The 25,777-nt window shown below is 34.3% G+C and overlaps 2 protein-coding genes across 2 annotated transcripts in view; one reads left to right on the forward strand and one right to left on the reverse strand.

The window, feature by feature from the left end:
- Positions 1-25,777, reverse strand: part of Slob (Slowpoke binding protein) — a 595,498-nt gene that overhangs the window by 453,888 nt on the left and 115,833 nt on the right. The window lies entirely within an intron of this gene.
- The window catches only part of LOC138704444 (nose resistant to fluoxetine protein 6-like), a 73,919-nt gene that overhangs the window by 6,029 nt on the left and 42,113 nt on the right, over positions 1-25,777 (forward strand). Inside the window, exon 2 of the mRNA XM_069832321.1 lies at positions 17,479-17,711. Within this exon, the coding sequence (XP_069688422.1) occupies positions 17,479-17,711 (233 nt within the window). The remainder of the gene's footprint in view (positions 1-17,478; positions 17,712-25,777) is intronic.

Below are 25,777 nucleotides of genomic sequence, written 5' to 3' on the forward strand. Positions count from 1 at the left end.
AAATAATTTACCTGTATGCAATTTAATTGGTTGAGCTATTACTTTATTAAATTGTATTATCTATTATTGTTCTATTAACAACCATTAATTCCCTTATATATCTTAATTGGATTACCTTTCATTCTGTAACATCCATTTATTTACGTAAAATATACTTAAATTGGATTACCAATTATTCTATAACACTAATTTATTTGGATAATATACATTGAAATTGATTTATCCATTATTCAATTAATATGCATTAGTTTATATAACATCATCATTAATTGGTTCATTTATCATTCTATTCACATGTGCACCTATGTACAGTAGTAGCAAAAAAAAAAAAAAAAAACCGGACGGACCCTTGTAGCTGATACAAAAGAATCCTGTGCTGTGTATTGTGTCAAACTGTGGTAATTTCAATATGGATAGTGAAGCCAGAGGTATGTACTGCTATTTAATGTAAAAATACGCAGTTATCTTTGCCGAATAGAGGTAGAAATGTAATATTGATGCCAGATAAAAATAAAACTCTCAAAGTTTTTTTCGTCTGTAAGTTTGAGGCACTGAAGGAAACAAAAGACGGTAATAATCGAACAAATGCAATAAATTTCATTGTTACAATTAATTATACAAGATGGATGTGTTTTGTGACTAGCAAAATTTGAATCTGTGACTCTGAAATCAGCTAGAAGGGTCGGTCCGGTTTTTTTCCACTACTGTACATAATAATTTGATATAGCCTATACCTTATTATTTTATTAATAGTCATCAATGTGCGTAATATGCAACTTGATTGATTTATCTATTATTCTATTAACGCCCATTAAATTACCTATGTCTATTACTCTATTAACATCCATTAGTTTACGTACATTAACGATTAACCTATTATTCTAATAACATCCATTAATTTATCTTCATTCGCATTATTTGGTTCGTTTACTACTATTTTATTAACGTTATCTCATTAATTAGCTCAGATCTCATTGTATTAACATTTATTTATTTACTTATACTGACAGTGTTTCAATTATTATTCCCCTACCGTTCATCAGTTTGCTCATTATCATTACCATTATCACCATCTTAACATTCATTTATCAATATTCATCTTGTCAACATCTGTGAAGTAACGGTTAGCGTGTCTGGTCTTGAAACCAGGTGGCCTGGGTTCGATTCCCGGCCGGGGCAAGTTACTTGAGGTTTTTTCCGAGGTTTTCCTTCAACGTAATGTGAGCAAATGCTAGGTAACTTTCGGTGTTGGACCCCGGACTCATTTCACCGGTATTATCACCTTCATCTCATCCAGACGCTAAATAACCTAAGATGTTGATATAGCGTCGTAAAATAACCTACTATACACTCATCTTACACTATGGACGTTCACTGGATTGCTGATCATCGTATCCAAATTATTCATTTTGCCTATTATTCTATAAATGCTTATCGAATATTATCCCACGAAATTCACTATTTTTATCACTATCGACATAAAGTGATTTAGCTAACACGCTATCGATATTTGCTGCCTCTGTTATTGAAAGTCTCTAGTTCACGACAAAGTTAAGTTTTAAAAGTATAATGTTTTAATTTACGTTCTTCAGGGTTTCGAAATAATTATCACTAAAGAACAGCTTGTGACTTTCTATGTTTAAGTCATTATGTCCTTTCCTAGTTGGTAGTCGAACCTACGATCACTGAAAAATAAAATTACTTGCATTTGCCGTGTGTACATCACGGTTGCCTAATTTTAAATCGAAACTATAAAAAAATTAACAAAATGGCGCACAGCAAAAAACGAGTGACAAAATAAAATTTACAAATAAGTTACCTCCTAGAGGTAACAGTATTACCTTCCTTTACTTGAGGACAGTAACTTTCTTTCGTCGCATAAGTTACATAAACGTTGGGTAAATCAGACAAACAAGAGAATGTCGATAATGTGCAACTAGTTTTGTGACAAGTAAAAAAGAAACTGTCATATTTCTCTGCCGATTATTTAGCAATACGCCGTGCATTTCGTCTCACGTGTTTATATAATTTGTTTTCCTACTTTCTTCGTTGACTCTGGCCCAGCTCCGTCAATTTGCCGACAGCGTCTCACCGAAGACAGGGGTTTTAACTTGTGATCTTCATGGTCACAAACTGACTGTGAAGCACATTTCTGGGCTTTTCGGTCCCCGGAGCAGTGGAGCGACAGCCTTGCATTAGGGAGCTCAAATTCAATCCCAAGTAGACGCGACGTTTTCTTTCATCCATTAACTTCCAGAACGGCACACCGAAGTAGCTTTCGTATTGAGGTTCTTTGACCCACTCCATTCTTACCGTTTGGGATTGCTTCTTTCAATCCGATCTCTGTCTTCTACCCTTTCTACTTTTATCAACAGTAATCTCACTAGAGGTTTTGATTTATATTATATATATTATTTTGTTTTATTGAGGATTTACTTGTCAATAAGTTTATTACGCACAATATACTTAACTTTATTTCAATCGGTAATTATGTATGAAATTATAGGATAGGGTGGTTTATTTAAAACCAATTTTAATCCAGTTTATTTATTACAGAAGAATATAATTAAATATGTCTTCATAAACCTATTGATTTTCCAGCTCAAAAATTGTTTTTAGACTTTATAATAAATATAATCCGTGGCGCTACAGCCCGTGGAGAGCCTAGATCGACCAGCCGGCTGCTGGCCTCACGCTCACATGCCAAAGCAGAGGTGGACGATCATCCAACCAGAATGGAGGTATCGTGTGGTTAGCACGATGATCCCCCAGCCGTTATAGCTGGCATTCGCAAACGGATTTCGCTACCTATCGTAGCTCCCCAAGTACATCACGATGCTCGGTGGGCACCGGTCCCATACACTGTCCGAAATTTCGTGAGACAATTTCTTCCCCCCATGAGGACTCGAACCAGCACGCATTCCGTAACGCGAGTCCTAGGCAGGATACCTTAGACCACGACGCCACGGCGCGGGACGTTTAGACGTTAATGTTCTTAAAATAAGAAAAATTTATTATATTTTATTAATGAAATTCATACATAAAAATCGAAATAATTCTGAATTGTATTCTCATAGTTATGAAACAAAAGGTATGAATAATTTAAGATTGTTTGACCCAAAATGCAACACTCCTACAGTATTTAATCATAGTAGTAATTTAGGCCCAAAAATATATAATAAATTTATATTTAAATATCCTAATCTAGTCAATTCTAACAGTTCTAGTATTAAATTTAAGGAGTTACGTGTGGATATTATAAATAATGAAAAATTGTAAATTTATATTTATATATTCTTATTGTGTAGTAGACATAAGACAAACTGTATTATATAGCCTACTTCTTAATTTAAATTCAGGAATCTACCCTGAGCACGAGTTCTACTCTTTCAGAGGTGAGCTAAAGTTTGATCTGTTTATATTATATTTTATGTTACAATTATTAGCAAAATAAATACAAATACAAACAGAAATACAAATCTAGAGAAAATCAAAACTCGAGTGGGATTTAATCGACTATTATACGATTAGAAAAAAATACATAAAGATTAGAAGAAATAAAGTACTCTAATACAATAAAATATTGAATTACTAAAATTCTGTTTCACCAATGTTAGCTTCACCAAAACGTTTGAGCGGAGCCGCCATTTTCAGTTGGCTATCTATGCGGTAAACAAACGACGATCGCAAAACATATTTTATAGTAGGCCTACTGTAAATACTTTGCAGTTTGAAAATGTTGGCAAACAAAGAAACAAATGATAGGGAGGTGATGAAAACAGAAGAAAGTATATAAAGATTAGAAGAAATAAAGTACTGTAATGCAATAAAATAGATATTAATTATTGACTTACTAAAATTATATTTCACTAATGTTATCTTTGAACGGAACTGCCATTTTCAGTCGAATATGTATGCGGGAAATAAATGACAATCGCAAAGCATATTTTATAGTACTGTAAAGAATTTGTAGTTTAAAATATTGGAAAACAAAGAAACAAATGCTAGGGAAGTGATAAAAACAAACAAATGCTAGAGAAGTGATAAAAATTGTAAGATCAACAGCTATGATTGGTTGAAACACGTCCTTTCGTACCGTTTTATTGGTCAAAAGTAGTATGACGTAGTAAAGTGTAATAGTCATCATAATCATAATTATCATTATCGTTTTGAGTGGGATACTGTCGCTCTTCGGAGAAATTAGTCAACCCCATCCACAAACTTCTTTACAGTGCATTGACGTAAAAAAAACAGCAATATTTCTACGAGGTGGGTCAAAGAAACGAGAGAGTTTAATTTTGTTGTTGGTAGTACATGGATTATTTTAGTAGGCTTAGATCCATTTTCATTGTTTAGTCTGGTTGTTGCAATTTACTAAATATGGAGCATTGGACTGGTGAGCACCAAGGATTTATTGTAAAATATTATTATCCAAATGGTCAATGCGCAGAAGCTGCTGGTAGGCAGTTTCGCCGCCACTTTCAACACCGTCGTCATGATCCTGTGTCCTCTTCACATGCGATTAAAACCTGAGTTCGCAATTTATGGGTAGAAGAAATAGGCTCAGCCCTAGAGAAGAAACTTCCAGGTAAAGAAAAAACTTGCCAATAGTCGTGCGCAAAATGTTAATGCAGCTCGTTATGTGATAATGATTCAAAATTTTTTAAGTGTTCAAAGAAGAAGAAGAAATTTTCTAATCAACAAATCAACTTTGTTTCAGCAAGACGGTGCAAAAACTCATACTGAAGCCTTTCTTTGATGGAAATGCGAAATTTGTTTACGAAACATGTCATATAATGAAATGGAGACATTCCCTGGCCTGCACGATCCCCCGATTTAAGTACATGCGATTTCTTTTTATGGGGTATCTAAAAAGTAAGGTATATGCAAACAAACCGCGAAACATTGTACAACTGAAGACAGCAATTAGTGAAGGAATTTCAAACAACACAGTCGAAATACTGCAAAGTGTAATGAGAAACTGAAATGAAATACAATTTGGTATCATATTGAAAAATAGACAAAATATTAATCTCTAAAGGTTTACAAAGGTTTACCGTCGCTGTGTAGAGACTGAAAATCCTCTGTCTGACGATGAGAAATAGTTGTGGTGATAGCAATATTTCTGATGATTATAGTAATAACAGAGTTGTTGAAGTTGACAATGTTATAGCAATTAAATAGTGTTGATTGCAATAGTGGTGGTGATTATGATGGTGGTGTTGGTAGAGCTAATACTGATAATATGATAGTAAGGCGAAAATGAAACAACAAGAATGGAAGAAGAGATCAGTAACTCAGAACCAACCTGCTCTACAGCTGATAGCGTTCACTAAATGCCGCAAGGGAATTCTGCTTTGGGAAGAACCTCATTTCGTTAGCACGAGGATATCAGACATTGGTCTTACATTGGCGCATCGACTTAGAAATCTGTTTACTTTCTTCTTTACGTTACTTTAATAACGTCGGATTATTATCATGAGATCACAAGTGGACAGAATAAGAAACTCAGTTTCTCATCCATGTACCACGACACAAACAAAACTGAAAGAAGTGCAAGAAAGAATGAGGAAACAAAAGAAATAACTGATGCGGAAAATATAGACCTTCTTGTCTCAAAATACGTACTGCATAATTCAGCACGCTAACGTCATGGACCATAAACGCTAAATCGAGAACTTCTCTATTAAATCACAGAATATACATATGTTTCATCACCATATATTCTAACCTTCTGTTTTTCTTCAAAGAAACATCCTGCGTGACATGATTTCTGAAATAAAACAAAATATTAAAAGTTTCTACGTCTACTTTTATTTATTAGTTCGTCTATTTATTTACTTATATATTTACCCGTAGTTAATAATGTACTTACATATTTAATTATTTATGTGTTTATTCGCAGCTGGCTACGGATCCCAGGTGCTGACGGGATTTTTTCTTGTTGCCAAACTTTCAGAACGGCCCCGAGGTTCACTCAGCCTCCTATAAAATTGAGTACCGGGTCTTTCCCGGGGGTAAAAGGCGGTCAGAGCGTGGTGCCGACCATACCACCTCATTCTAGTGCCGAGGTCATGGAAAGCATGGGGCTCTACCTCCATGCCCCCCAAGTGCCTTCATGGCATGTTACGGGGATACCCCCCCCCTTACCTTATGTGTTTATTCAGTTATTTATTCATTATTTTAGATGTTTACCTATTTATTTACTTAATTATTTATTGACTTATTTATTATTTATTTGCTTATCTACTACTTTTTGTTATTTATCTATTATTTACTTGCTTATTTATTTGTTCCGTTACTTATTTACTTACTTACCTATTTATTTATATAATAAGTTATTTACTTTAGTTAAATAATTGTTTGTTTCTGTAGTATTTATCTATTTATTCATTCATGTGTAATATTTTACGTAGTCATATGTTTACTTCAATTTCAATTTCAATTTTATTTATTTCAAATATACAGATTAAGGAAATATAATTACAAAACAAACAAAGAGAAATACAAATAAAATAATATAAGCAATATAAAAAGAAGATACAGTAATATTAACAAAATTTGAGACCGAATGAGCAGCGCTCGTGCTCGGTCGCAGTTCAGATATAATATTAAAATAAAAAATAATTATATAAATAAATAAGTAAAATAAAATAGGAACTAAAATATAATTACAGCGGCAATGGAATTATATAATATAATATTAACACTAGAGAAGAATAATATCGCACGTGAAAAGTAGGACTAATATATATTTCAAAATTATAGAATACAAATATAATATAGGTTGATTAATTCATACACATAGGCTATAAATTTATTTAATCAAATTGAAGATATTAACACGTTTCTAATTTTCTTGTTATATGTTAGTGGGTTACATGTTAGAAGTTCTGGGTGTAATTTAGTTAAAGCATTGTACAACCGAGGGCCAAAATTTATGCTATGCTTTAGACCAGCAGATGTGAGACATTTAGGTTCTACTAATGTTGAATTAATATTTCGTCTTGTGTCATAATTGTGTGTCTGTAATACAAACTTATTACGATTTTTATGATAAAATTTTAACAGCGTATGCTTATAAATTTGTTCAATATTAAATACATTAAATTCAGAATAAATTAATTTAGTTGGATAATCGAAACGTTTCTTCAAACAAATTTTAATTATTCGTTTTTGTAGTAAATTTAACGGACTAAGATTAATTTTTGTACTTCCACCCCAAACAATTATACCATATTGAATGATAGACTGAATAATGGCCAAATAAACATTTCGTAGAACTCTAATAGGTAAGTAGCATCGAAGATTAACGAATTTATAATTTTTATCACATTTAGCCTATATTTACTGTATATTCTTTACTTGCCTTAAAGTATTCAGTAAAGGAGATATCGTTATGTTAAGTATGTATCTTACATACTATATAAAGATTTGTTATTTTCCTGTTCACTTAAGTTTATTCATTCTTTTCACATAATATTTCCTTCTTCTTCTTTATTTCACTTTTATATATACTTACGTTTATTTATTTATTTATTTATTTATTTATTTATCTATCTATCTATTTATCTATTTATTGGTAACGGACTAAATTGTTCAATAGGCTTGATGATAGTGTGAAAAGATTGAATATTATTGTTTTTAAAAGTACTTTACATACTTGGTTAATTGCGCGTCCATTTTTTAATATAAATGAATATTTTGAATTCTAAAATAGTATAATTTTAAACAAATCTTTTACATATTAATGTAGGCCTATATGTGTTTTATTTGCATAGAGCAATGTCTATTGCAATTTTGGTAATTTATTAATGACAAGTGTAACAACAACAAAATGCAATCTAATAAATTAATACCCATATGATTAATACTTTCCCTTTATTATACTAGTAGATACACTTCTTTTTATTCACGGAATTACACTTATTCGCAATGTTTTTATACGTCTTTTTGTTTCTATTCATTTTCATTCTTACTACCTCTCTGTTATTACATTCGTTTTACAGCACCTCACTATGTAAAGTGCTCCAGAAATCCAGCAGTTATAGAGAATTTGTAAATTTGTTGAACTACATCTTTAAGAGACTGTATAGCAGGCCTGCACAAGGTTTGCGCTCTCCGAGCCGGCTCACAGCTCATGAGCGGAATGCAGATATTAGCTGCGCTCTGTATAAGGGTGGACTGGAAGAAGGGATGATCTCGTACAAAATATACACAGAAGCAAGTACTATTACGAGTGTTTATGAAATGAATTCCCGTTCAGTGTTTGCAAAACTATCTTTGACTATTATTAATTAATAAAGAAATATTTATTTTACAGAAATAATAGAAATTCTATAGCTACTTAAATGTACAATATCATTTTGTTATATTTTTATTTATCAGTACATCAAAACGAGGATTATGCTGTTGGCGGCTAAAAGGAACAGTAGCCTACTGATCATAATGAAACATCAGTTACAGATGTTCGATGTCTGCCTTTATTAAAGTTGATTATAGATAACAGTTGCTCACAAATATAAATGTTGAGTCAAACATAGCAATCATTTTCACAGCCAGCCTCTGTAGTCGTGGATATTATTGCTAATGTTTAGTCTTGTAAAACTCAACCAGGCTAGTAGTATAATTCAAACTATCTTTAGCCCTTAGGTCACATTGAAGATCAATAAGTTCGAGCTGTAAATCGTTAAATGTTAAATATGTTCCGGACATCTTTTAGATTCCTCCATACTATTCTGTAGCAGTAGGTAAGCAACGTGAAACAGTTACTGAGAATAGGCACTGCACTCCACTAGATAACTGAGAGGTCGTTTCCCTCTCCTCTACCTATAGCAAGTCTATGTCATTCTGACGTATCTTCCTCTTCGTTTCGGCGAGCGGTAAACACGGCTCTCCCGCTCCGAAGGTGCGCGCGCGCTCGTTGAGCGCTGTTTGTGCAGGTATGCTGTATAGCAATTACTTACCATTATTTGAGTGTACATACAATAAGTAGTATATATATATATATATATATATATATATATATATATATATATATATATATATATATATACATATACACAGTACATACATTTTATATTTCCACACTAGCAGAAGTAGAGTGGAAATGGCAGTACACAGTGCAACATCCTACACGCTGCCAGCTGAGCACTTGTTATGAGTCTAGAACACGCAAGATAAACCGTAGGAAAAAAAAAGAAAAAAGCTTATATTTTCAAAGAAGATGTTGAAAGTGTTCCCCATGTGTTACAAGGCAGTCATTGTAGCGTCTAAACACATTTTGATTCACAAGTTGCAGCTCTGCTTCCGAAATGTTGGCTACTTATTCTCGTTGTTTAGTAATTTTGCAGCATTACGTGCTGATGTAGCGCTCATCCCCGCCATTGTACTCACTTCGTGAGAGATTTTCGCTGCGATTGTTCTAATCGAGGACCGATCTCATCCAACGTTTCCTCTGTTAAAACATGACTTCAGTCGGCCTCGGTAGCGTAGTCGGTATAACGCTGGCCTTCTGTGCTCGAGGTTGCGGGTTCGATTCCGGCCCATGTCGATGGCATTTAAGTGCGTTTAAATGGACAGGCTCATGTCAGTAGAGTTACTGGCATGTAAATTAACTCCTGCGGGACAAAATTCCGGCACACCGGCGACGCTGATATAACCTCTGCAGTTGCGAGCGTCGTTAAATAAACCATAATTAAAACAAAACCTTGACTTTTTCGTCTTTTTTTTTTTTGATCCCGTATTTTTGAACTTATTCACTACTTTACGAACTATAGTCCTTTCAGGTGAATCAACGACAGGAAAATCTGTTTGAATATGATTTTTTTTAAGTTAAGATAAACAAAAATTATTTGCTCTGTGCTATATCTCTGAACCGTAGGAATCGGATTTCGGTACCTATCGATTTATTTTTATTTTATTGGGTTATTTTACGACGCTGTATCAACATCTCAGGTTATTTAGCGTCTGAATGAAATGAAGGTGATAATGCCGGTGAAATGAGTCCGGGGTCCATCACCGAAAGTTACCCAGCATTTGCTCGTATTGGGTTGAGGGAAAACCCCGGAAAGAACCTCAACCAGGTAACTTGCCCCGACCTGGATTCGAACCCGGGCCATCTGGTTTCGCAGCCAGACGCGCTGACCGTGTGGATGGTACCTAGAGACACAGATCCCATATACACTGGCCGAAATTTCATGAGAAAATTCCTTCCCCACTTGGAGGGCTCGAACCATTACGCATTCCGTAATCCAAGGATGTCAAAGCTCCTGCACTGCAAGCCCTCAAGAACCCGCACAACATTTCGTTAAGAGCGATAATTGTACTTTATCTTGCTGAAAAGTGAACCTTGTTGGAATCGTATTGCTTGTATGTATGAGCACGTAATATAGGCGCTTTGACATCCCTGCCGTAATGCGAGACCAGGCATAACGCCTTAGGCTAGCGCTGCACTAGACCTAAATTGCGTTCTCACTTCCTGTACGCAACCGCCAACATAGCATAAAGGTTTCAAATAAAATAACTCTTAATAATACAACATACGAGTACATAATAATGACCTTTAATATCTACTTGGAGGATTTAGTGAAGAACTGTTTTCAGAACATGGGAGGAGTGATAGTAGGAGGAAGAAGAATAAAGTGTATCCCTATAAGATTTTCTGATGATATGGCGTTCTTAGCAGAAGATGAGATGATACTAACGGATATGCTACTGGAGCTAAATGATAGCTGTGAGCAGTATGGGATGAAGATAAATGCAAACAAGACGAAGGCCATGGTCATAGGAAGAAAAGTAAAGAAGGTAAACTTGCGAATTCTAAATGAGGCACTAGAGCAAGTGGACAGCTTCAAATACTTGGGATGTACTATAAGCAGTAACATGAGCTGCTGCCAGGAAGTCAAAAGGAGGAATAGCAAAGGAAGCTTATAATAGAAAAAGGAGCATCTTCTGCAAACCTCTGGAGAAAGAACTAAGGGAGAGACTAGTGAAGTGCTTTGTGTGGAGTGTAGCATTGTATGGGGCAGAAACATGGACATTATGACGAAGTGAAGAGAAGAGACTAGAAGCATTTGAAATGTGGATATGGAGAAGGATGGCATGTGTGAAATGGACAGACAGAATAAGAAACGAAGCTGTGTTGGAAAGAGTGGGTGAAAAAAGAATGATGCTGAAACTCGTCAGAAAGAGGAAAAGGAATTGGTTGGGTCACTGGTTAAGAAGAAACTGCCTTCTGAAGGATGCACTGTAAGGAATGGTGATCGGAAGAAGAGTTCGGGGCAGAAGAAGATATCAGATGAAGGATGACATTAAGATACGTGGATCATATGAGGAGACAAAGAGGAAGACAGAAAATAGGAAAGACTGGAGAATGCTGGGTTTGCAGTGAAAGACCTGTCCTTGGGTAGAACACTATGAATGAATGAATAAATTTATTTAACTTACAAATATTCAAAACATACACCAACCATTTAAACGTTACACACATTTATGGGGAATATTACGAATACCTTGCCATTCTTCATTCTTAACCTTAAACATTTTTCAAACCGAAAACTGTATGACAGAAATTCATAGTCGGGTGTATTTATAGAATACCTCAGGAAAGTCATACTGTGATAGACATGTGAATAAAGTACAGTATATAGCCCTATAAATTATCAGGGAGTTTCTTCAATTCTCCGTAAGTATGGAACTGGCAAACAGTATCTTCCATGAAAAGGACGAATCCAATATTGTAGTGTTCTCTTGCAGAGCAACGCAAATACAGGTAATTAATACAGAATCTATCATGAACACTTTCTAGCAACAACGAATTATAAATCATGGCAGAATGTGCGCCGAGTGAGTTGGTAATGTGACGCTACTAGCCCTATAAAGGCTCATTCACAATGAAAATTAAACATAACGTAAGAGTTAACTTAAGAATATAAACATTACGGTAAAATCAAGAAGTCATACCACCATTCACGATGGGAACATAAATATAACAGCAAATATACTTGGTATCCATGGAAACATAACAACGACACCATTTCCTCATATTCTGTCGTATACTTCAGCGCTCCACGATTGTGTTCTGTTTGCAAATCACGTAAGCATAAGCATGAAAGTTTGGAGTTTGCAAACTTTCATGTTAACGTCTTACGGTAATGTTTATGTCAATGCTTATGTGAATCATTGTGAATGATCCCATTTGGTAGCCTGGGCGCAAACTTCTATGTTTATGTTACGGATGTTTAATTTTCATTGTGAATGGGCCTTAAGCCATTAGCTATCTCGTGAAAACTACCTGCACGTGACAGGAAGGAAAAAGTGGACTGAGGAGCTTTCCTCCCTTGCTATGCTTCGACATGCAGCTAGCTAGCTCGCTTACCCCCACCATAAGGTTCTTATTATGAGCTACGACGCACGAATGCAATCGTTTTCACGAGATAACGAATGACCTATAATTAAATTTTATTGCACAACGTAATTCACGCGACGCAACTTGAGTGTAATGCGACGTATAGTCGGGTCTGATTTTGTCACTGTGACAACTTTGTCACTGGTTCCGACTGCTACTATAATTTAAAAAATCACAGCTCCGACCGATATGCGATTCATAGCGATGGCGACTGATGTAGGGTAAGGTTGCGTATATCGCACCACGTTAGCTTTTATAATTTTTATTGAACAATACACTTTTTATTTTCTGCATTCATTTACGGAAATACATTCCCAGAATATTTACCTTTCATGTAAAAAAGAATTCTAGAATTTGATTTAATATTTTTGAAGTAGAATGACATTTTCGAAACACTTGTCAGTGGTGCCATTTAGGCAAATAGTTTCCTAAATAGCATCTGCGGTTTCTTAAATCGCACCTCTTTAACTGCAGGGAACAGGATGAAGGAAAGCTTTTAATATTGAACACATTGAACAGTATTTAATATGAATAATGTAATAAATGCAAATTACAAGCTTATTGAAATTAATGAGAGTAACGCATCTTCAAATGAAATTGAAAAAATAGAGCATAAATTACCTAACATTTAAACTTCCTGAATGCGTTTTTTATTGTTACACTTTGCCATGTGCTTCACCAGGCAGTTAAAACTGTAAACTGCGTCACCTTTTCTCCACGATTATCTCGAAGCCACCTAAGAACTGCTTCATGATTTAGCTGTCTGAAATGGTTTGAAGACAGAAACATCTAAAGGCTGGGCCTCTGAGTATTATGACGAGGAAGCTGAAATAGGAGCACATCATTTTTCCCGAGATAATCTAGCTTCTAAATTTTTGGAATGGGTCGTATAGATGGACATACAGAAGGAGCACTTTTTTCTATGGAAGGTTTGAGTGGCAAATAAAATATTTGACTATTCAACAAATAGTTCACTGTTGATGTAACCTGACTCAGAGCAAACAAATAACGATCCTCGAAGAACACCAGCTGATAATGTAGGATGCACTGTTTGACGTTTAAAAATTTTCATAGGTGGCACAAAATATCTGGTGCGCTTGTACAACACACATTTGTTGTATTAACGCCCTTTTCACCACTTGATATTGCACCCACCTGATGCATTCCTCGTTCAGTTAAAATTTTTGGGGCCTTCTTTTGTACGGCTAGAATTGCTACAGTTGCTCATATCGCACCGGTGCGAATTAGGCACCTACAAAGTGGTGCGAATTAAGAAAGTACGTCATAAGTTATTATTTCCTTCATTCTAGCCTATAATCACCACATGTTCGAAAATCGTACTAAGTTAAATGTTCTTTAATATTTCTTTTAGTCAATAATATCTTAAGATTATGGATTCCTTTCCCTACAAATCCGTTATTTAGTTACAAAATGTTAGCTAAATATATGTACATCCACCTGAGCGATTATATTAAATACTCTATCACCACGTTGCTAGCACAAAGAAGTGGCAGAAATCAAGTGACATGGTGGAAGTTCATATGGTATATTGTAACAATACCACTATATGGTACACTACTACAGTAATTTGTTTTAAACTAGCAGTGGTGCCATTTAGGAAGCGGTGCGATTTATGCTACTCTACCCTACGTATGTATAGGCCTATGTGACAACAGCAAGTCAGAAAATTATCTTGAAGGAGAATATAACTGAAATCGAATTAATTCGTTCAACTCTAAAGGTTAACGTCGGAAACTCTTTGGCACTGACGCTACAATGCTCTCGCTATATTCTTCCACAAATGATTGAATGATTCATCTAATCATTCGTGAACATTCTTGGGTGAATATGGCGCCCACGCATCGCGATGACGCAGCTCAGAGTTCAGAGCGTGTTTTGTTTTTAATATACTCGCCGCGCTAATCACTAGGTATTGTTGATATAAGACAGACGTCTCAATAGGGCCTTCTCGGAGCACTTCCTCCTCTCTCTCTTTTTAATGTAAGAGTGGAATTAGATGCGGGAGCAGTTCGTGTATCTCCGGATGACGTCATTGACCGCGATGTTAGAATAGACTTCTCCAACCGCTACGATGTTGTCGCCATCTCTGAGGAAAGAATGTCCTTATTGCCGCAAATTTATGAAGAAATAAAAGATTTCATAGGGAAAGTGAAATTGTGGGGTAACTGTTACCACTTTATTAATCTAAAATTGTTACCTAATTTGAATCATAACCAGTGTAACAAAATAATAAAGTACTGAAGGACTTGAGAAAAGAATTTGAGACCAGATTTAAGATTTGAATAGTTCTAATTTAAAATAATTGTGAATTTCTAAGAAGTTTTGGTTATTGTTAATTATTGAAAACATTAGGAAATATATTATTTAACTATTATTGTAATTAATATATTAATATTGACGTATCGTGAGAACACGTACCTAAACAACCAGCAAGTTTAATTGTAATTTAATTATTATTGAATTGAATTTTATTTTATTAAATATAGTATAAACTTAAAAAAAGAGATACCAAAAACCATATATTAGAAATGAAGTACTGTTGTTGTTTAGTCAACTGTCCGAAAACAAGACTGAAACTTACAAGTGATACCAACAAGGCTCCACTTATGAGGCAACTAGGATAATGAGGTAGGGTGGCAAGTTCCTTGTGCTTAAATAATTGCGTAACATGTATGGAACTTCATGGTTCAAATGTCTTCTTTTTACTCATTGATATATAATTAGAAAATAAATATATTATTATTATATTATTATTATTATTATTATTATTACTGCAAACTAATTAAGAAATTTTATTCCTTTCGAAAACAAGCGTCTTTTGTGACAGTACAACACAAAAGTGCAGCTTTGTGGAATTTCTCCCGTAACAGTTACAACTTAGCTCGCTCATGCGTGTGACATGAATCAGCGATCGGCTATCTTCGGGTATTGCGCTTATCTTTTCAGCTGACTACGCTATCTACATTTGCTCTCTGTAACAACTTTCATGCGTTGGCCTTGAGACGCCTGATATAAGACATGGCACCGGTATAACAGTTTAATTCGCAGAAGACCGATAAACATAAACATTTGTCGGCTCGTGATGAGGAACATTCACAATCAGTAAGAATCGTCCTATCACAAAAAATCACAGTGACAAAATTCCTATTATCTGTCACAGCGATTTTTCCAGAGCTGCCACAATTCGGAGCAAAACGCTGTCACACGCCACCTTTAATGCGACGACAATGGCCTTAGACCACGAAGTTACGGAGCGGGACCATATATTACTTTGGCCGACAATAATAATAGTACATTATGCAACGAGCCTATAATGATAGTAATTAAGACGCAAGTTTGTTTGTTTATGAAACGAGCGCAAGCGAGTTTCATAATTTTCATACGAGCGTCTTAATTACCATTATAACAAGTTTCATACGACTTTTTATGCTCGACCATATTTCTAAGTTTAAATTATTCAGAAGTATACATTTTATTTGTATCTGACAGAAGATCGGAAGTGACCTTGTTCATAGCTCTTGAATTGTGAGATGTGCGCAGACGCGAAAGTATTGATTTTTTCCGAGGAACAATAATGTAATTGACCTTGATGTAATGCAGAGAATGTATAATCTGGAAATTGATTTAGAATTGAAAAAGGAGATGACAAATTGAATTTATTTGAATATTATTTACAATTAACGCTAATTATTATAGTAACAGTATTGGATTTCCAGCCTCCGTGACGTTTCCCTCGTTGTCTTTCGATTGCATATCCGAGAATAATCGAAAACCTGAACTTTAATGAATAGGTGTACTTTAATGACATGCATTAAAGGACTACTACCAGGTGTATAATTACTACATTTCGGCATGGTCGAGATAAAAAATAATATATACATTATATACTTTATTAAAAGCAAACAATAAATTAATTCCTCCTGTCCTTAAATACTAATAAAACTACAAATATTGCATTTTCTTTAACACCTATGTTTGCCTCCACCTGTGAATAATTATCACTTAGTAATACATAATATTTCATGTCATGAATCAACAAATAATTATTTTAATTGCCCACATCTAACACCTTCCACACAAGTCAAATATTTAGGAATTATTATAGATCAGCATTTACGTTGGGATAACCAAATTGATTTTATGTGTCCAAGTATAAGAAAGACAATTTATAAATTCATAATACTTCGAAATTTTATCACTAAGGAGGCACATACTATTTTTAACTTCAGTACAATCATTAATACAATATGGTATAATAAATTGGGGTGGAGTAGCATCATCTGTACTTCATCCATTAATTTTATTACACAGAAGATTAATAAAAATTTGTCTAAGCAAAAATATGGATTACCCAACAAATTCAATTTATACAGATTTTAAAGTATTAACTATTGGAGAAACTTATAAATATAGTTTATTAACTTACTTCCACAGAAATCAAATAAAACATAAAACTAATCGACATGAATATCGTATTCGAAGACAAAAGTCTACTTTCCCATTAATTAAGCCTAAATGTCATACAAGTACAGCTCTTAAACATGGTGCTAGTTTCGGCCCAAGATTTTATAATAAAATTACAAACCATTTTCCAAATTTGAAATATTTTAAAATTGAAGCTTTTAAAAAAGAAATTTATAAAATTATTTATGAGATATAATATGTATTAACAAATGTTTGTATTTTTTTACTTTTTTTCTGTCGACTATATTAATGTTTTATTGAATATCACTGTCTTCTGTCTGATTGTCAATTTATTTATATTAAATATGTTTTTTTCTCTCTTTTTCTCTTTCTTATAATTTTTTTTGCTCTTGTGTGTTATTTATTGGTTTGAATTAAGTTACTTACTGTATTTAGTAAACTGTCCTTGTAAATTTTATGTTATATTACTGGCTGAGACCACACCGTACACGAGCCTGGCTCTTACGGTAGTGGCTAGAAACATTTTTGTTTTATAATTTTAATTTGTACTCACTAGCTAGCTAGCCAGTTAAATAAATTAAATAAACTGAAGTAAATAATTTGTTCGTGTATAATTTCTGCAGTGTTCGACGCTGCTGCAAAGGTGCCCGTGGGAATGCTGGCTGGAAACCAGTACCAGATGGGCCACTATGACGAGTGCTTGGAGATTTCGGTGAACGTCGGAGAGAAGTCGGGCGGGAAGCTCAGAGGACAGTACTGTCTGGCCGAGATCAGATTCGAGTCCTCTTACAAGCCTACAGTCAATCCCTATACTGTCTACTACGACCCCGGCGTTTCCGCATGGGAGAAGATTAAGGTAGGCTCATTCGTCGTGGGCACATGTTTGTCCACACGCTTTCTATTTTCACACATAACAGCTGCCTCTGGCCATAAATGATTTTACTCGGCAATTATGTCTGCTTTTCACTTTTGTTTTATCTATTTCGTAGTATGTGACTTTGACCTTTAATATTTACACGCCCAGCAGGTTCTTAGTTCTTCCAATAGAGAAGCGAAAGGTTTACATAATAAGATTAGGATAAAGAAGAAACACAAGAATTACACGAACAAAGGTACAAAAAAAAAACATAAAAATTATGGTAAAAAGAAATTGTCAGTAGATCTTTGCTAGACGCCATTTATTTCAAATGATAAAAATGTTTGGATTCAATGAGACATCGTGCTATAATGATGGAGCAATGACTGTAGGGCAGCCGTGGCGAAAAGGCCATGGTGCGCCGAGCCACTGCGTAAGCTGCAACGTGCATAGCACCTATGGAGGGAGGCGGACAACCGAAGGGGAGTTAATGTTTAGGACGTGTAACGAAGAAAGAAATGAACAAGAAAACATAGGACACATTATCACACCCTAAAATTAACTGTCTTCAGAATGTCTCTGCGACAAAGTTTCAAAATCAGGAATTATGTCACTTACTGCCAATCGTAGTTGATCACGAAGGTATTTGTCTGTCAGTCGTGATCTAAATTTGATTTTTACTATTTTCATTGTTGAAAATAATTTTTCACAAACGTAAGTTACAGCGAACATGGCTTCAACAGAGCAAGCGAAAGAACGAAGCTTCAAATATTTATTTTTTCCAAAGATTTGAAAAGTTCAATATCTGTCAAGTCTTTGCATCTAGCTTTCATTTAACGTCACATTGTAAATCTGTGAGTTTAAATTGAAAATCTAACCGCATTATTCGTACATCTGCTGTAAAAGAATCGACGTACAGAGATGATAATGATAATAATGATAATGATAATGATAATAATAATAATAATAATAATAATAATAATAATAATAATAATAATAATAATAATAATACTTAACCTTTTAATGTTTCATCAGTAACATGTAGTAACTTATAATGCCGTTTTATGTTATACAACCGTTTTCCTAGTAATATTTGTGAACAAATCATACATTTAATATTTTCATCATATTGTAAGCAAAAGAATGCATCCTCCCATCCTACTTGAAACTTTCGTTTTTTATAGAGGTACATGGTTTCGAGAGGGATATTGCGACGATACACCACTCGCAGGTCCGAGACAAATACAAATAGAACGGAGTTTGACTCCAGTGAGTAAGAGGGTGGGGGTTGTAGGTAGGAAGCGAGAGAAAAGCACTGCGAGCCACAATGTGCTCGTGAGTCGCATTTTCGCCGCTGCTGCTGTAGGGCAAAGGCGAGGAAAACTGAAAATTATCAAACGAAATAAGATAGGCTAATTTAAATATATAGGCCTATATATATTTTTTTAGATTTAATTTTATTATAAATAATATACAATTTACTTTATTTAGAGTTGGATCTACGATACTTTCGATACCTCGATACTTTGGACTATCGAGAGCAAACGATACTTTCGGCAAAAGGGTTGCCATACTTTTAGTTTTATGGGGGTCTCCTTTTTTTATTCCTTTTTCTTCCTTTCTGTATTTCTCTTTCTTTCTCTCTCTTTTTTCTTTCTGTATTTCTCTCTTTCTGTCTTTAAATATTACTCTCTTTTTTCTGTATTTCTCTCTATTTCTGTCTTTCCGTATTTATTTGTTTCTTTCCTTCTTTCTGTATTTCCCTCTTTCATTCTATTTGTATTCTCTCTTTCTATCTTTCAGTGTTATTCTCTTTCTATTTTCTGTATTTCTCTCATTTCTGTCTCTCAGGATTTCTTTATTTCTTACCTTCTTGAACTTCGTGTTACACTAAAAATGTTAGATTTTTATCGTCAATGGAAGAGTGTGAACCCAAAACTCGCTTAGCTCATTTGACATTTTTATGATTTATACATATATGTAATGATATTGTTTGTTATTGTGCATGTCACTTGGAAACTCGCCGAGTTTGTAGACTGGTGGAAAAAAAAACTAGCCCAGTCCTTTCATAAAAATGGACTGAATGCATTTTGGGGTCACACTCTTAAATTGTACCTCGAACAAAGACTTATCCATGTAGAATGGAAAAAAAAAAACAAAGAAAGGAGGAAATTTAATAAAAATGCGATACATGCAGAAAGAAAGGAAGAAAGAAAAATTAGAAAAAATCCCAGAGGTAAAAATATGGAATAAACGACGAAGAAAGAAAAATGAAGCAAATATAAAGAAATAATAACGTAATTAAGAAAGGATGCAAACCAAACAACCGATAATGATATGTGAAGCGGCTACATTAAAAATTCTTTTGAATTCTATTTTTGCTGTCTTCCTATTGAACGTGTAATAGAATAGGGTAACATAAAACAAAACGTATAATCTTCAGAGGTTATAATTATGGAAAGTAGTTATTTTGACGGTGGTAATTTTAAAAAGAGACATTTTTCTTCAGATCGATACAAGTTTTTTTTTATTCATTAAATAGCTAGAAAACTAATAGGCTAACATTACGTAGAAGAAATACAAAGAAAATCAAGAAAGAAAGAAAATTGCTAACGACGTTAAATTATTTTGATTAATCTGAGAGGTAGTACAAAAAATAAGTATTCCTTGAAGACAATCCCTTTTATGAGACTATGCGAAGGACGAAAATGTCAATTGAAATTATAAAATGATGATGGAAGTAGCGTGCCATACGGCAAGATGTTATGACAAAATTGGAGTAATTCCAGCAGCCGTGAGATCCGACTTCATTACAGCAGAAAGCGAACTGTTAGTTAACTAACACACGGACATGCGCCCAAACACAGAAGCTGTCGCCGATTGGTTGTGTAACCGGTTCCGCGTGTGAGTTTTATCGTGTGTTGAACCATAAGAGACATGAAGGCTGTTCCAGTTGTGATGGAGTATAAACCTTTTATTGAACAGCTCAAGGGCAATCTATGAAAGTGAAACCTTCTGCAGTTACGGGATATTGAAAGGAGATCCCATCTCCTTGATGGAAAAAAGAAACAAACAAAAAACAAAAACAAAAGAGAATCCCTGGAAGGCTATAACAATACCCGCATATACAAACGCTTCAGAACATTGGGCTTTAAGAAAAATTAGAAGTGCGTTTCAAAAATGACACATACTCGCATATTTCTCTTGCTTGTTTGTTTAGTCAACTGTTCGAAGACAGGTCTGGACCTCACAAGTGACACCAATAAGGCATCACTCATGAGACCCTGGGTAGCGCAATCGGTATAGCGCTGGCCTTCTGTGCCCGAGGTTGCGGGTTCGATCCCGGGCCAGGTCGATGGCATTTAAGTGTGTTTAAATGCGACAGGCTCATGTCAGTAGATTTACTGGCTTGTAAAAGAACTCCTGCGGGACAAAATTCCAGCTCACCGGCGACGCTGATATAACCTCGGCAGTTGCGAGCGTCGTTAAATAAAACATAACATTTAACATTTCATGACCATATTATTACATTATACTTCACACTCGATCTCTGTTACCTCGCTCGACAGACATGCATACGCTGACATGCTTCCGAAAGACAAACAGACTCGCAAAAAACACATGAAACAGTTATTCATGTGAAAAATAAATAGAGACGAAAGACAGTGGTGACCAACAAAGAAATATACAGGGACATCACTTTATTTTTACCAACATTTTTAACATTAACCTGGCTATACTCGGAAACACTGTTGCCCCCTTCCATTACAAGAGTTTGATGTCACTAGTGCAATATGTAAACAAATCATTTTACTAGGTATAGGAGGAGAGAAAAGTAGTGTATCCATTTATGTTGTAGGGAAATACGATATTACGATTTTCAGTTTGATTATCACTTTTACGGAATTTATCAAAATACAGTAGAGTAGTAACATTTTTTTTTTTTCAAAAAACTCAACTTTTCAGGCGGCTATGTTCGTTATGTAATGTCTACTTTATTTAGCATATTAATTATTGTTGTTAGCATACAATATAGAGAGTGCATTTAAATTGAGGGGGTCATAAGTAAAGGGCTGTAAGTGCACTTAAGTTACTTTTGAGAAAATGGGGTTTAAATATTTAAGCTTTCGTAAAATCTGTGAAATTTTTATTTAAATTTTAATGTGTGATGCGATTAAAATATCCCTTTGCCGCTAAAATTTTAGATACTTTAGCTTACACTGGATGCACTTAACTCATGTTATTACAAATGTCACTAGCATTCCTTTGCTTGTAGCCACCTCAATTCAAAATAAGCCAATCTGAATTTTTAAACAAGTTGCTGAAAATGGTTGCCGTTCATTACAATGCAGGCTTCAATTCTTTCATGCATATTATTAAAAACATTTTGAAGCATATTCTCTGAAATTGAATTTATCGTTTCTTGAATATAATTTTTTAGTACGATATTATTAATATAGGTTCTTTCTTCTATAGAAAACGCAACCATGTTTATGAAACACAGTATACACTGCAGTGTTTACTTCACTGCTTGAAGACTTCGAATGCAACAGCGGCCGTAAGTTTGTGTGTCTGACGGGAGCAAGGACATTAGTGAAGGGGTGGGAGTGAAGTACATTCAGAAATGCAGGTACAATAAAAATGCAAGTAAAAATAAAATGATGTCCCTGTAGAAACTAAAGAACAGATTATTATGCACAGTGGGACTTCTTCGGGAAACCCTTTTAATATGGTATTGCGTGCCATGTAATTGAAGAAGACCATGACGAAAAAGTGAAGGTAGTAACAAATGGCTAAAAATTTTGGATTTAGTTTTTCAATGGAGCGTTCACTGATTTCGCAACGCGTTTTCTGTGTGGAGCTGTTTAAAAAAAATAGAATCAATTGTACACTGAAGTTCAAAGATATATTTTTTACCTACGATTTTATAATCGTGTAAGCGAACTTTCTACCCGCGGGATAAGTCAGAACCAAATATACAAAAAAAAAAAAAATTGACAAACTTTGAAACAGTTTCGCTAGTTCTCAATAGGTGGGATCATCACTAAAAAAAGTGTCGGGGGAGAATAATTATATACATTAAGCATAAATTATTCTCATAATTGACAATATCAGCGGTTCCCAGCTAAATCCAGTGTTAGTTTACAATCTATAGGAGGGGGGGGGATAAAATATTGAATTCTATAATACGGGTATATTTATCTACAATTGGCAGCAACACTGACGTTTAAATGTTATGTTTCATTTAACAAAGCTCGCAACTGCAGAGGTTATATCAGCGTCGCCGGATGTGCCGGAATTTTGTCCCGCAGGAGTTCTTTTACATGCCAGTAAATGTACTGACGTGAGCCTGTCGCATGCCATCGACCTGGCCCGGGATCGAACCCGCAACCTTGGGCATAGAAGGCCAGCGCTATACCAACTCGCCAACCAGGTCGACACTGACGTTTATCTTCGCCATCTGTCCATAGAAGTAAAAACTAAAGAAGCCACACTTACACCAACAAATTATCGTTCACTATCGATTAGTAGGGTCAGGTGTCTTTGAACGACAGTGTACAAGTTGGAAATACAATTCGGCGACCAGAATGGCCGGAAACCAACTCCTTCACGCAAAACAGTGAATAAGTTAGTGGTGCAAAGATGGAATAGTTCAAACAAACCTCATTCTCACAAAAAGACAGTAAGAACCGTAGCAAATATCGAAAGAGTGAGGGTTTTATTACAACGTAACGGTTCAGCAAGGCGACATTCTTAAACGTCATCCGATTTGTCAGCTACAGAAAAGGCTTATGGGGAAAATTCATGCTGTAATTCATATATTATGAAACAAGTTTTTAATGTTATACTTTAACGAGCGAAGCGAGTTTCTTAATTTTGACGAATGCAATAATTGTGTAACATTATAAACGTGTTTCATATATAATTTTTGTACGACAACATAATAATAAATATGTAGGCCTATGTGTTAAGGATATTATGTTGACTATTACAGTTTTATTTCGATTTATTTAATTCAGACTCCGTTAACTGAAGTATTTTGAATGCCATATAGCCTAAAATCTAAATTACAACGAACTGAATTATATTTCAATTTTCATCGAAATCCGTTCAGCCATTATCGCGTGAAAAGGTAACAAACGACAGACAGACAGACAGACAGACAGACAGAAAGACAGACATACAAACAAAAATTTCAAAAAAGCGATTTTCGGTCTCAGGGTGAATAATACATATTAACACCAATTATTTTTGGAAAAGCGAAAATTACCAGAAAAATTTCGGTTACATACATATTATATTATATTATATTATATTATATTATATTATATTATATTATATTATATTATATTATATTATATTATATTATATTATATAAAAAGTGCGTTGAAAGCAGATGTACTCCGATAAGTAAGTTTTTAATTTGTTGTGGGGGCTCTTGAATCTCAGAAGGAACATCTTTTACAACAGCGCAACATAATCTGCTTGGCTCATTACCCAATTTTTTTTGCATTGCATTTATTGCATCTATAGTCTATTTTATGTATTTTAACACGATTCAATTGAGCATAGTTAAAATTTGAATTATAAAATAACGGATTGCTAAGCTAACGTACTATTATTGCATACTAAATCAATACACTCTCGTTATTCGTTAATTCTCTGAGATTAAAATGAGTGTGTACATAAATATTATTTTAAGAAATACAAAAAACGAATGTACAAAATAGCCTATCAAATATTCTGTGCATAAGAAGCTATTTTAATCTTGCCTGTCTTCGATTTGCTCAGAAGTTACTGTAATAACATTATAGCATTATGTCATCTAGAAAAACTACACTTTCCAATGGTAAAATAATAATTAATTATACAAATCGGTTAAATTAGTTTCCGATATTACTTCATACAAACACAGAAACATTCTCTGTAGGCTATATTTAATAGTTTTCGATTGTTGGCCAAGGCCCCTTTTTCGATTGTTGTTGTCCAAGACCTCTTATAGACGAAGTCATTTGTTATTTCATTGCACCGTCTTACATGACGTTACTTTAATTTTAAAACTCATTTATCTCATTAAATATCAGTCCTATCAAACTTTTTCAAAGAATAAAACTTATCGGAAATCATTTTTAAAGAAACTTTTGTTATGTAACATTTTTTAGAAAAATCAATAGTAAGCGAGATATTTCGATTTATTTAATTCAGGTCCCCTTATACCCCCTTTTTAAATAAAGTATTTTGAATGCCATGTAGCCTAAAATCTAAGTTACAACGAACTTAATTTATATTTCAATTTTCATATAAATCGGTTCAGCCATTATCGCGTGAAAAGGTAACAAACTTCCAGACAGACATACAAACAAAAATTTCAAAAACGCGATTTTCGGTTTCAGGGTTATTAATTATATATGTTAGGACCAATTATTTTTGGAAAATCGAAAATTACCAGAAAAATTTCGGCTACAGATTTATTATTAGTATAGATTCCCGAGCTGCATACAATGATTTATGTCTTACTTATTTACTAGAAAAGGAAATAAATATTACTATATCATAATTTGATGAATGTTTGTGGATGTTATAATATGTCAGATTCAACAATGAAGTTACTAATGAATCGTAACTAGGGAGTTTGTTAGTAACAAATTCGTACAAAATGGATGAATGTAATATTCCTCAAGAAATTTGTGAATTGACTATCGAAGCTGAAAACAATTACCAGAAAAGTCTAAAAATGTATACAACAAGGAATACGCTACGTGTTCCATTTTATTCATTTCTGTATTTTGTATTTTGTTCAGTTTCAGAAGTTGTGTAAATTGAAAACATTACTCTCTTGCAACAGCCTGTGACCATGGCAAACTTTATAGGCCCGTGGGCAAATATCCGCGCGGGTGTAATGTACTTCCTTATACTATATCTCGTATCCAAAGAGTGAAACTACTATAATGTATAAGACATAAAACAAATAATAAAGAAATAACATCATATTTGTAACGATGGGTAGTTTGATATCATGGTCTATGAAGAAAGAGGTTGCTATGACAACAATGATATTACGGCAT

This window comes from Periplaneta americana, chromosome 8, assembly GCF_040183065.1.
Source record: "Periplaneta americana isolate PAMFEO1 chromosome 8, P.americana_PAMFEO1_priV1, whole genome shotgun sequence".
NCBI lineage: Eukaryota > Metazoa > Arthropoda > Insecta > Blattodea > Blattidae > Periplaneta > Periplaneta americana.